The sequence below is a fragment of the Sorex araneus genome, chromosome 1 (genome assembly GCF_027595985.1).
Source record: "Sorex araneus isolate mSorAra2 chromosome 1, mSorAra2.pri, whole genome shotgun sequence".
In the NCBI taxonomy this organism is placed as follows: domain Eukaryota; kingdom Metazoa; phylum Chordata; class Mammalia; order Eulipotyphla; family Soricidae; genus Sorex; species Sorex araneus.
This window is the reverse complement of record NC_073302.1, coordinates 288,538,761-288,552,059: the sequence shown is the minus strand read 5'-3', so window position 1 is coordinate 288,552,059 and position 13,299 is coordinate 288,538,761. Positions and strand designations below refer to the sequence as shown.

The window sequence follows — 13,299 nt, the reverse complement described above, 5'->3', positions numbered from 1 at the left end:
TAGAATTTGAGCTTCCATAAGACCCAGCAATTGTGCTCCTGGGAATATACCTGGGGACCCAAAAACACAATGTACAAGAGTCATCTGCACGTCTGTGTTCATTGCAGCATTGTTTGTGGTGCAAGAGCCAGAATCTGGAAACAATCCAAGTGCCCGAGAACAGACAAGTGGGTAAGGAAACTATGGTACACCTACACAGTGGGATAATACTACACGGTCATTAAGAAATATCGAGCCATGAAGTTTGCTTCTGCGTGGATGGAGTGTATCGTGCTGAATGACATCAGTCAGATGGAGAGGGACGAACATAGAAGGATCACACTCATTTGCAGGATATAAAAAAAAAAACACACCCAAACCATAGTACATGAAGGAGGACTGGTCCGTGGTAGGAAGTTTGCCCTAAGTGGGCTGGCAGGGCAGGAGAGAGGGCAGTTAGGACGGAGAAGGGACCGTGAGGACAGTGATAGTTGGAAATGGTCACTCCAGACAAGAACCGAGTGCTGAAAGGAAGTAAAGTGCTAAGCATGAATCCTTTCAGGAGAGAGAGAGAGAGAGAGAGAGAGAGAGAGAGAGAGAGAGAGAGAGAGAGAAGTGTCTGCCATGAAGGCAGGATGGGAAGGAGACGGGGATGATGGGAAGGAAATTGTGGACATGGGTGATAGGAAATGTGCACTGGTTTAGGGATGGATGCTGGAACATGACTGAAACACAATCATGAACAACTTTGTAACTTTGTGTCTTGTAGTGATTTAATAAAAAGGAAGGAAATAAACATTTTTTGTAATTTTTTTTCCTTTTTTTTGGGGGTCACACCCAGTGATGCACAGGGGTTACTGCAGGCTCGAGCACTCAGGAATTACTCCGGGCAGTACTCGAGGGACCATATGGGATGCTGGGGATCGAACCCGGGTCGGCCGCATGCAAGGCAAACCCCCTACCCTCTGTACTGTCACTCCAGCCCTGGGAAATAAAAATTCTTAAAAAAAAAAATAAAGGGGCTGGAGCGATAGCATAGTGGGTAGGGCGTTTGCCTTGCATGCGGCCAACCTGGGTTCGAATCCCAGCATCCCATATGGTCCCCTGAGCACCGCCAGGAGTAACCCCTGTGCATCGCTGGGTATGACCCAAATAGTGCAAAAAAAAAAAATTAATAAAATACAAATGTGAAAGTGGAAAAAGAAAAAAAGAGTCAGCAGTCACCCTCCAGAGCGTCCATTGGAACGGAGGATCCTCAGTTTCCTCTCGCTGCAGAACCCCTGTGCCTCCCCGTGCCGCCAGACTAGCCTGGCAGGCCCCGTCTGACTTCTGTCGGCCCAGCCAGCACCACTGTCTCTTTCTGTTCAGAGCCTGTCCCCCGAGGCTGCACTCTGAGCCCCACCTCGCCCTTCCCGCCTGCAGCATCTCGGAGCTGCTTCTTACCGGTCACGCAGGCTGCTCTCTAGGAGTCTGACCTGGCTCTGATTATTGGCCGACCCTGCTCTCAGGCTTCTCTGGAACAACAGACCATGCTTTCTCCCGCTTCTATCACGCTGGAGGGTTAGTCCAGCTTCAGCTGTTCCCACCCCGATTGGAATAGGTCATCCGACTGTTGGTCTTACAGTTTAGCTTTAATGGGGGTAAGCCCTGTAGCACTGTCCTCCCGTTGTTCATCTCTTTGCTCGAGCGGGCACCAGTAACGTCTCCATTGTGGTACTTGTTTTACTGTTTTTGGCATATCACATATGCCACAGGGAGCTCTGCCATGTGGGTGGGATACTCTGTAGCTTGCCGGGCTCTCTGAGAGGGATGGAGGAATCAAACCCAGGTCGGCTGTGTGCAAGGCAAGCGACCTACCCATGGCTTTTTGCCCAAGCCCTTAATTTGAGACGGAAGTGGGAATCTCCTTGCCTCTTTTAATGCTGAAAATTAAGTTTATCTTTTTCAGTGGTTTATTAGAAGCCTTTCATAGCCTCTCAGAGGGCCTGCGGGCCGCTCCCAGGGACCCTGAGCGGGCCAGGCCAGCTGGGTCAGACTCTGCGGACGGAGCCTTCTCTCATCAGCATCACCCAGTGGTTCCAGGTTCAAACCTGGGTTCCGGCACATGGACCATTTGTATCTCTGACCACTGAGCCATCGAGAGTGATTTTACACTACGATTTTTATAGGAGAACTCTGCTTAAAGAATCCCTTGTTTTAGAGAGGAAGCATAATGCAAATGGCCTGGTCATAGCAGATGTCGCATATAATATGTGTCGTAAGAAATTCTCAACTGGTTTTTCTATTTAATCACAAATAACGGAATTTTTTATTTCCTTTTTGGTTTTTGAGCTGCATCCAGCTGCGCTCAGGGCTTACTCCTGGCTCTGCATGCAGGGAGCACTCCTGGTGGGGCTCCAGGGACCAAATGTGGTTCTCGGGATTGAATCAGCCGTGAGTACAGCAAGCCCCCTGCCTGTTGTACAATCCCCCTGGCCCCAAATATGAAAATTCTGTGTATATTTTTACTTGCTGTGTGACAGAGTGAAAGCTAGCTTTGAAAATGGCTTATGTTTTATATTAATGTAGCTGTCATAGATTTCTGGATTATTTTCTAGTGGATCAACGACTTAGAAAATGATGAAATGTATGTTTCCTGGCCTACAAGTTGCCAGGAACTTCTGAAGCCAGTATTCCCTGGAACGATACCTCCCGTGCGGCGTAATTTTCATAATTTGGTGAGTTTTGCATCTTGACACCTTATCTGCATCTCTTATAAAGACACATAAGCATTCTCCTTGGATTATTCTGCTCTGGGTAAATATTCATCTACATAATCAGAAAATTACTGCCTCATACACCATGTTTAAGGTGGTTTGGCTAGCTACCAAAAGCTCGAAGCGTTACATGATCTGCCTATGAGTGTATACATACACTCTTACATATTTTTTTACATATTATATTATTAACTTGCTGGGTTACTTTTATATACTCTCAAAGAAATGTGTGATAGAAGCTGTCTTTCATATCATAAAGAGTTATTGAAGTTTAGCACATTTCAGATAAAGTGCATAATATCCCCTTAATCATCTAATATACTGGTTCATTACTATGATATTGAACAACCTTGGAAAATGCTGACATTTACATAAAACACTCGGGGTGTTATTTGTTTTCCACCCATTATGTGAGTGTCCTGTTCCTCACAGCAGCCTGAAGCATGCTTATGTTAATGCCTTTTTATTTTTTGGTGGTTCAGGGAGGGAGCAATATCAAAATTCAGCTTCAAAATTCAGTTTCTGTCTTTAAAAAAAATATGGAGAATCTGGTGAACATTTGGAATGAGGTATTTTATTTCCTATAAAAATTACTTGCTTTGTGCCATGCTGGAAAAAGAGGATGAGTATTTTGATACCATGTTCCACATATTTGATTTGCAACCTTTAGAAATTCTGCAGCTGTGCATCGTTCCTTAGATGCTTCACGATTCTTTAGAATTTCTAAGAAACCTACCTTGAATTTCATATTTTTAGCTAGTTAGAAAATTAGACCGAACTTGAATTTTATAAAAATTCTAAAGGATTTGGAGTCAGAGAGATAATTCAGTGGGTAGGGCATTTGTCTTACATACAGCCTACCCAGGTTCGATCCCCGGCATCCCATATGGTCCCCCAAGCACTGCCAGGAGTAATACCTGAATGCAGGGCCAGGAGTAACCCCTGAGCATCGTTGGGTATGGCCCAAAAAGGAAAAAAAAAAGTTCTAAGGGGTTTAGAACAGTGATTATAAATCTGCTCTCTCCTAGGTTCTGTTTATTGATCCCACTGAAGAGTATGCCTTGGATTTCATAAAACTTGCTGAACTTTTCTATCATCATAAAATCCCTCTCAGGTAATTAGGAATCGGTGACATTGCACAGTCAGCTGCAGGACGCCCGGCCTCGGCTTGTCCCAGACTGTCAGTGCTCTGTTCCGGGCCTCGCTTCTCTTCAGAAGGACCGTCTGTGTTTGCAGTGGAGTCGGTTATTCCGAGTTGTTCGGTCATCTTTCTCCCGCTGTTGCCCTCCTGGGAGAATGATCTGGTCCTTTTGGGTACCACGCGTTCGATCTGTCTCTTTTTCTGCTTTGGGGCCACATCCTGAGCTGTGCTTGGGGCTTACTCCTAGCTCCGCACTTGGGGATCACTCCTGGCAGTGCTCCCGAGACCCTATGGTGTGCCAGGGACCAAACCCGGGTCGGATGCCTGCAAGGCAAACACCCTCCATGCTGTGCTTTCGCCCCAGCGCCAGGCTAGACCCGTCTTCTGTGATCTGTGTCAGAGCCCGCCCTTGCCAGGCCTGGAGTGTGGACTCTGCACCAGGCCTCCAGTAGCACAACGGGTCCTGGGTGCTGGGAACACCCGCTGGGCTTGGGCTAAAAGTTGCCCTAGGCGCTGTAAGGTTTGGCCAGCCCTGACCACCCCCAGATTAATTTTCTTTTCTGGAAAAAGACTGTCATTTGATAATGACCCCATCAGAAAGAGATTGGTATTCCAGAAGGACCTGGTAGTTGCTGGCATTCGGGTGCGCATGCGTGATACAAGTAATAATATTTGAAAATGGGATTTCCCCCTCTCGCCTGTTACATTCCTTCCATTCAGATGTTGTTGCAACAGTGTTTTTAATTGTTCTGCTGTGGTTTAGAAGGTGGTTTTGACTTTGATTTGAATCTCCTTTCCCAGGATCGGGTTTGTGTTCGTTGTTAATTCAGAAGATGAAGTGGATGGAGCAGCCGATGCCGGTGTTGCGTTTTGGCGAGTTTTCAACTACATTGCCAAAGAGTATGATGTATCGAAAGCGTTTCACCTCATGCCTCTTGTGAGTCAAAGCTCTCATCTTTAAAATATGTTTAGGGTTTTTATTTTCATTACTCTATTGTTATTATTTTGACATTTCAAAGTTAAAAAACACTCTTTTTTTAAATTTATTTTTTAATTAGTGAGTCACCGTGAGGGGACAGTTACATATTTACACATTTTCGTGCTTGTGTTTCCCTTATACAATGTTCGGGAGCCCATCCCTCCACCAGTGTCCATTCTCCACCACCAATGAACCCAGTATCCCTCCCATCCCCCAATCCCATCCTTGCCACCCCACCCCGCCTCTGTGGCAGGGCATTCCAATTTGTTCTCTCTCTCTCCTTTTGGGTGTTGTGGTTTGCAATAGGGGTATTGAGTGGCCATCATGTTCAGTCTCTTGTCTCCTTTCAGCATCTCCCTTCCCGAGCGGGATCTCCAGTCACATTAAAAAACACTTTTAAGAGGATCGATAGAATGAATCTGCTCTTGTAACTAGCAGCTTAAATATGTAATATTGTCACCCACTAGCCTAGCCCCTGAGGCTCTGGTTCAGGGAAGAAATCTTGAGCAGGTCTTGAGTAAGAGCATGACGAGAAAAGTTAAATATTCTGAGTGACAGGGATATAAATACTTCCCAGAAAAAAATTTTAAAAAGTCAAAGATCATTTTATGACAACAAATTGGTGTGGGAATAGTAAGATTGATACCAATTGTGCCAAAAAACTATTTTTTTTTCAAAAGTCAGAAATTGGTAAGATGCCGATTAAAGATGAATGAGAGCTAGATTACTTCATAGTTCAGGTCTTGAAATGATTGTATCTTGTCACAGTAATTTAAAAGCATTAATTGTTATCAAGGTATATTGTATTATTATTAAGAAAGCCAGGTTATTATTAAAAAAACTTTCATTTATTGTGTGTATGTGTGACACAAGGGCCTCTGACATCAAGGCATGTGCTCTCTTACCACTAAGCCAACATCTGTGAACTACTTGTATTCATATTTATGTCATTTGTCTTTATCTTATCAACCATTATCTTAATAAGGAGTAGTTGTTTAGGCGAAGAAAGAAATCAACAAAACAGTCTAAATTTTCAACCTTATTTCTGTAGCTCCAAAGAAAACCACTAAACACCCCATGAGTTTATTCTCCTGGAGTAGAGAAGCTGTGTCAGCGTCTTGGAGACGCCCGTGTCCTGTGCTGTATGCCACGGGAGATGTACCAGTCAGTGTCAGATCTCAGCCTGTCATCAGTTGGTCTTCCTAACTGATGCGCCTTTATTAGGTGCTTAGTCAAATTGACAAGCATTTCATGCAAGTCCAGCTACCTGACTATAAAAAGATCTGTACGAGATTGAGGAGCTTCTGAAACTCTTTTTCCCTAGATGATCCTAATGATCTTTGTTGAATCTCCACTCTGTCAGCATTTTGCATCAAGTAACAGTTTGCGTGTCTTGACATTTGTGCCAGTCCCTTACCTTCTGAGTGAAGTGCTCCAGCTTTTAAGTTGTGCTCCCCAGTTGGAGGGAGCAGAGTGAGGGGGAGTGAGGAAATAGAGGACTGAAGCAAGGGAATGGTGTGATTATTCAAACTAGGGCACTCGCTGTCACATTAATTTTCTTTCAATTCCGCAGCCGAGTGAACCATGATGGAGCTCAGAAGTTTTGTGAGCATGCATTGTGTTCTTTAGCCCGGTGGTCCGCAGACCAGCAGTTAGCCCCAGGTGCAGACGGGACTCTTCCAGGTGTAGACAGGCTCTTCGCCTCCCTGCTCCCAACAGCTGGGGAGGACGTGGCTTTACTGATTTAGCATGATGTGTGCAAAATAATCATCCGTCATCTACATGTTAATTACAAAAATGTTTCTGATTCTTCCAGTGATCAGGTTCTTCTAGCTCAATTGTTGAATGTACTATATCAGAAAAGAGTAGCAATGTACTGGAAAGTCATATTCATGTGAAAATTGATGGAGAAGTGGGAGAGGATGGGGGCCCAGCGAGTGGTCTTCATAGGGAGCCTGTGTCCTGGCCCGGCAGGACTTAGATGCTGCGGACTAGAAGCACCTCAGGTTCCTCTCCCTCCTTTCCAAAGTTAAGCTCTTAGGAAGTATTGAACATGACATATTTATTGAGAGGGGTGCTTGCAATGGTTAGATTATAAAAGCACCTTTTAAAACATTGATTTTTGGCCACGATGGAGTAATATCAACAGTATTACACAGCAAAGACCTATAAAACTGTAGCCCTGCACTGTCACTGTCGTCCTGTTGTTCATCGATTTGCTCGAGCAGGCTCCAGTAACGTCTCAATTGTGAGACTTGTTGTTACTGTTTTTGGCATATCCAATACACCAAGGGGAGCTTGCCAGTCTGTGCCATGCGGGCGGGATACTCTCAGTAGCTTGCGGGGCTCTCCGAGAGGGGCGGAGGAATCGAGCCCAGGTTGGCCGAGTGCAAGGCAAACGCCCTACCTGCTGTGCTATTGCTCCAGTCCAGAGACAGGAATAAGTCCTGATCATTGCTGGGTGTGGCCCCTCCAAAAGATCTAAAATGCTCTTATAAACCATTGCTACCTGTGTTTTTAAAAAAGAATCTGTATATTTTTCCCCTTTTTGGGGAGTCCCCAGTGGTGCTCAGGCACACTCCCAGCGTCTTCAGTGACCATGTGATGGTGGGGAGCAAACCCGGGCACTGTCTCCACCGCCTGCCGGAGTAAGATCCACTCGGCAGGAAACAACGCAGAGGTCTGAGAAAAAAAAACAGCTGGATAGAGAAACTGAGGCACAAACGCATATTTTGCTCAGTAAACGTGCTGCTGGCTGGCCGGGTGTGTCCGACAGCTGGCCCAGGGGAGCTAGCCCAGGGGAGGCGCCTGCCACAGACTGCGCTCTCGTTTCTGCACATGAAGGACCGGTGGAGGGGGATAACAAACACCCAGAGAGTCACAGAACCTGGACCTGCCTTCCTTAGGAAGCCGACTGGGAGGGGATGTGGGGGGTAGACGCTGGTCCAGCTGTGGAGGCAGCGGACGCCTGCGGGGAGGGTGTGGTGTGGGAACAGGTCCTGAAGGAAACCCCGTTAATGACAACTTGGAAGCCTCGGAGCACAAAATAAAAAGATATCAAAAATAGTGTTTCATTTAAAAGGAAGGCAGCCTGGGCCAGACAGCTTAATGGACAGGGGCACATGCCTTGCATGCTGGAGGCCCGGGTTCAGTTCCTGGCCCCCCAAAATTGCAAAACCTCGCACCTGAAATGCACCAAAACTATACGAGTACCCATGTACCACCCTGTGCGCCCCGGCCCACAGGAAAAAGGCTACAAGGAGTGTCACCATTAATTTTGTAAAGAAAAAATAGTGTCTAGTTTGATAAAAATTAAATACAGATTGTAATGGTGTTTTTAAAATCTCAGTAATATTCACAAACTCATTTTTATTAGAAGTCATAAGAGTGAAACGACTTACCTGCAAATGGGATGTGGTGGTTTATCTGTGTTTGCATTTCCTAGAACTTAGAACTCAGGGAGTACATGTTCTCTTTATAAGTCTACGCGCTATGGAGAAAGAAAACGACAAGCTGAATTTGGTTACATCTTTCCACAGATGTATGAAAAAGTGAAAAATCAGAATTTACTCACGGTCGAAAACATGAAGGAGGTTCTTCAAGATGAGTTTCCTCAAGCTGATGTCGGAGAGATTTTGGGAGTAGGTTCTGTGTACGATAAGGGAAGAAAGGTAAGCCGGGATGGAAATTTCCCAAAATGAGGTCCTGGAGACTTTATCCTAATCTCAGAGACGGGTGACCCCCTCAGGCTGACTCGCCCTCTGGGTTCCCCGTCCTGAGGAAAGGAGGCGGTGAGGGTGGGAGGGCCGTGGTAGGAAGCCAGCAAACTGCGCGTCCTTCTTCAGGACCTTCCACCGGGGCTGAGAACGGACAGTCGGAAGGGGGGACATGTGCATGTCGATGATGCACATGACATGCTAGGAAGCACACACATGAGACATGTGAGTGGGCCCCTGGGCCTGGGAGAGAAAAGGGACAGCGAGAGATGGACGCGGTCAGGTCGTTGGTGGAGAGCCTGCTGCGGCGGAGAGGCCCAGGGAACGGAGCAGTGGTCACGAGCGAGCCCCTCGGCCCACTCGAGCCGCTGGCTGGGAAGGGCGCCTTTGCCACGCCGAGAGAGAGGAGGAGAGAACAGGAGGGAGAGGACCAGGGCCCAGTCTCAGCTCGCGGCGCTGGAGGTGCCTGTGTGGCTTCCAGATGGAAATAGGCGTCTGTCGCTGAGGACAGGCGTGGGGCAAAAGTTCTAGAAAAATCTATGTCATGGCACATCAGTGATGGCTTAAGCTAATCTGTGGGTGCAGAGGTCGTCTAGTTGGGGACCTTAGCGTCAGTACAGGAGAGGCCCCTACTCCCAGCACGAGCATCGTTCTTCACTCAGGGATGTGTGCAGCAGCTTAGAGGAAGCGCCAGAATTCTCTTGAATGACAAAACGCTGAAATCAAGCCTGTCACCCGCCTTAGTACTTCAGACTGGCTTTGTCTTCCACTTGCCTCATTCCAGGAAGCAGCAGTGTTGTCGCCCAGGGCGCATGTGCTTGGGGTCCCAGCGTCCCCTGGGAAGGATGCTCCTTCCCCCGCTTCACACAGCGCCCACCCAGCCCTCTCGGCTCCCCCAGCAAAGAAGTTGAGGAATGACCTGTGTTTCCTGAACTCTAACTGTTGACTTGGTCCTGGCCCTTGGTGGTTTGCTTGTCATAAGCTCTAGCCCGACCCACTGTCTCCAAAGCCTCTTCTCCAACTCTCTGCCTTTGCATCACTGCCAGCGTGTTTTATTCTTTAAATAGGCAAATTCTGTGTTTTTTTTTTTAATCATGAACTGTCTTCTGAGATGAAGGGACCTTGCCTTCCAGGGTCCTGGACACTGCATTCATCCTTGTCCTCATTGCATCTCCCTCCCTCTATCATAGGCTTCCTTAGGGCAGCTTTTCCTGCCGCTTGTATTCACTCTTAAACCTCAGGAACATTAAAGACCGATAATTTCAAACAGTGTAGTCTAGTGGTTAAGGATTCACACTCTTGGGGTCCCAGAGATAGCACAGCAGGTAGGACACTTGGCCTTGCACAGGGCTGACCCTGGTTCTATCCCAGCACCCCATAAACCGCCCCCAACCCACTCCAGGAGAGATCCCTAAGTGTAGAACCAGAATTCTGAGCACCACAGGGCGTGTCCCCAAAACAGAACAGAACAGAAAAGAGTTCACACTCTTCGCTCTTCATCAGACAGGTCTGGACACATGCTTGTCTCCAGTGCAGTAGCCATTTGATACTGAAAGAGGATTCATCTGTGTGTCTGTTTCATCGCCTGAAAACTTGAAAGTAGTGGTCTTTTGCCTCTAGTACAATTATGAGAACTTGAACTATAAAAATAATTATAATGCATGGTAGCGACTAGCAAATGAGAAAACCATTTACTAACATATGGATGTTAATGACCTTCGTGTTCCAGCCTTTCTCTTTCCCTCCGACCCTGTGCCCGGTAGCTCCTTTCTGTGAACACGGCGGGTCGCTGGCCCCTGGGTAGCCCGTGCTCTCTCCCTCCCTCCGCTCCTTGCTGTGCCGTCACTTCCCACTCGGAATATCTTTATCCATTTTCTCTCCCTCGCACATGTTTACTGATCCAAAGGCTCTCAGCTCCACTCTTAGCAGAGACCTTCTCTGATCCCCTGGGCTCCACACTCAAGCTTGTTAGAAGCGTCTCTTCTGGGCTCCCGTAGGAAGTTGTACTCACCTTTGTTTAATTTCTGTGACAGAAGCCCTTGGGGAGTGATTTCTGCTAAGTTATACAGAGGGTGTAGCTTAATTCTAAAGGCAAAAATCCAATAAATATTAGTAAATGAATACAGGAATAAATGAATTAATGTGAATAAGTGGTTTTTTTAAAAAAATTGACGAAGTCACTGTGATTCGTAGTTGCATTTCAGGCAGCCAGTGTTCTGGTACCATTTCATCACCAGTGTCAGCTTCTTTCCTCCACCGTCCCCAGTTTCCCTCCCACCCCCCCAGTCTGCTTCCTTGTTGGGCACAGTTTTGGTTCAGTTTGGATCTGATGATGCTTTCAGTGTTGTTGGTTCTGTGCCTCAGCTACGTAGACTAGACATACACGCCTCCACACTGCCAGGGCTCGCAGGCGCCTGCCCCCTGCTGCACTTCTTGTTTCCCCTCTCAGCTTCTCTCCTTCCCAGTTCTGCACCCTTGGGACCAGGGCAACCCAGCCTGCCCCTTTATATTCCATTCTGTATATTCCCTTGTCCTGTTATTCGGCATACCACAGAGAACGGAGATCTTCCTGTATGTCGTTCATCCTCTGACTTAACCTTACTTCACATGATATCCTCCAGTTATTAGATTGCATCCAAGTTACAATGAACTGCATGATTTCATCCTTCCTCGCAGCTGCATACTATTTCATAGCCTATAAATAGCACACCTGCACTGGCCATTCACCTGCCGTTGGACACCTAGGTAAATTCCATGGCCGACCTGTTACGCTAAGTGCAGCAGTGGATATCAGCGTGTGTCTGTCCTTTCATGTGAACGTTTTTCTGCTATGGAGGTAGATTCCAAAGAGCGGGGTGGCTGGCTCATACAGAAGTTCTACTCTTCTTTTTCTGAGAAATCTCCATACTTGTTTCCAGAAAGGTCGAATCAGACAACATTCCTCACCAGCAGTGGATGAGAGCTCCTTCTGCACCATGTCACTGCCAGCACAGATGATTTGCAGGTTTTTCTTTTCTTTTTTTGATACGTGCCATTCTTACTGACGAGAAGATATCTCATATTGTCTTGATTTGAATTTCCATGATAAGTGATGGCGCACACTTTTTTTCATGTGCTTGTTGGTGATTTGCCTGTTTTCTTCACAGAAGTGTGTTCATTTCCCTCGCCATTGACAGGGTTTCTGGGTTTTTTGTTGTTGTTGATCTTCGGGAGTTCTTTATGTACGTTGGATATTAAATCTTCATCTGATGCGTTCCTCAGTGTACTGGATGGATTCTGTTCTGATCTCAAAGTCTCTGATATGCTTTGAATTGACTTTTGTATAGGATGTGAGAGATGGAGCTAGCTTTGTTTTTTCACGTGCGATTATTCCATTTTCCCAGAATCAGTTAGTGAAGAGAGACTCTCTCCTCCACTCCATGTATCCAGCTCCTTGATGAAAACTAGTCGACCTGGGGGCATGTCTCTGGGTACTCAGTTCTAATGTGTCAGTCAGAGAGTCTGTCTTTAGGCCAGTACCACGCTGCTTTGGTCACTGCACCTTCAGATGGTTGTTTCAAGGTAGGTTATGGGAATCCTCCTGATTTCTTGTTTCTCAGTCTGACTTTGGAGATTCTGGGTGTTGTATGATTCCATACATATTTTGTTATTGATAAGTCTAAGTCCTTGAGGAATATCATCTGAACTTAGAGGTGGATTGCAGAATGGTATAATAATTTAGGTAAGGTGGTCATTTTTGACAATATCGATTCTTCTAAATCCATGAACTTGGAGTATCTTTCCATCTGGAGGTCTTTTCTGTAAGTGGCTGATAGTTTTCACGGTGTAGATCTTTCACCGCTTTCGTCTAGTTGATTCCTGGGTGCTTGGTGCTTTGGGACACCCTTTTGAAAGGTGTAGCCTCTTTGATCTCCTTCTCTTTTTGCTCATTATTTTTGTTTTGAAGAAAGAAATGCTGTATTCTCAGTCAACTGTCAGCAGACTGCAGCAGAGTGACTATATTCGCCCTGCCCCCGCCCATCTTGCTTTTCCACATGTGGTCAGAGGAGACACCTTGCGCCTTTCTTCCCCTATGTGGTGATGGCTGCTCTCAGGTGTTCGAGAACTTAAGAGTTGAGTAGGTGACTCCCACCTGAGCCACGTGCCTGTCAACTCTCTTCAGAAGGAGTTTCTTGACCTGTATAGTAAATTATTTTCTCTTCATAATCTTGGCAAAATCATAAAATAAGCAAAATTAACATTTTTCTCCTCTGGCATATAAAACTGTGGTAGCCCCCATTTACTCGGGTACTTTTTTTTTTATTTTTGCTTTTTGGGTCACACCCGGCAATGCACAGGGGTCACTCCTGGCTCTGCACTCAGGAGTTACCCCTGGCGGTGCTCAGGGGACCATATGGGACGCTGGGAATCGAACCCGGGTTGGCCGAGTGCAAGGCAAACGCCCTACCCGCTGTGCTATCGCTCCAGCCCCTCGGGTACTTCTTTTTCAGACTGCCACATTCTTCTTCAATCCTCTATTTGTATTTTTGAACCGCACAGGGAGGAGCAAGTTATTACAGGATGACTGGCCTGGGCCCTTTGCCTCGAGCGCTTTATAACGGTGAATTGTTTGATGATGAAGAGCTGAGTATTAAGCAGTTAGAAGTAGCGGTGCTCCAGAGAATGATGGACACACTGATACGTCTACAAAAGGAAGTCTTTATGGTACGTGTGAGTCATGAGAAAATA

At 46.4% G+C, this 13,299-nt stretch overlaps 1 protein-coding gene across 1 annotated transcript in view; it reads left to right on the top strand.

Moving 5' to 3' along the window:
* UGGT2 (UDP-glucose glycoprotein glucosyltransferase 2) overlaps nucleotides 1–13,299 on the top strand; it is a 117,573-nt gene that overhangs the window by 46,965 nt on the left and 57,309 nt on the right. The window contains exons 13-17 of the mRNA XM_055142837.1: nucleotides 2,577–2,696; nucleotides 3,764–3,849; nucleotides 4,678–4,813; nucleotides 8,395–8,526; nucleotides 13,111–13,275. Coding sequence (XP_054998812.1) covers nucleotides 2,577–2,696; nucleotides 3,764–3,849; nucleotides 4,678–4,813; nucleotides 8,395–8,526; nucleotides 13,111–13,275 — 639 coding nt within the window. The remainder of the gene's footprint in view (nucleotides 1–2,576; nucleotides 2,697–3,763; nucleotides 3,850–4,677; nucleotides 4,814–8,394; nucleotides 8,527–13,110; nucleotides 13,276–13,299) is intronic.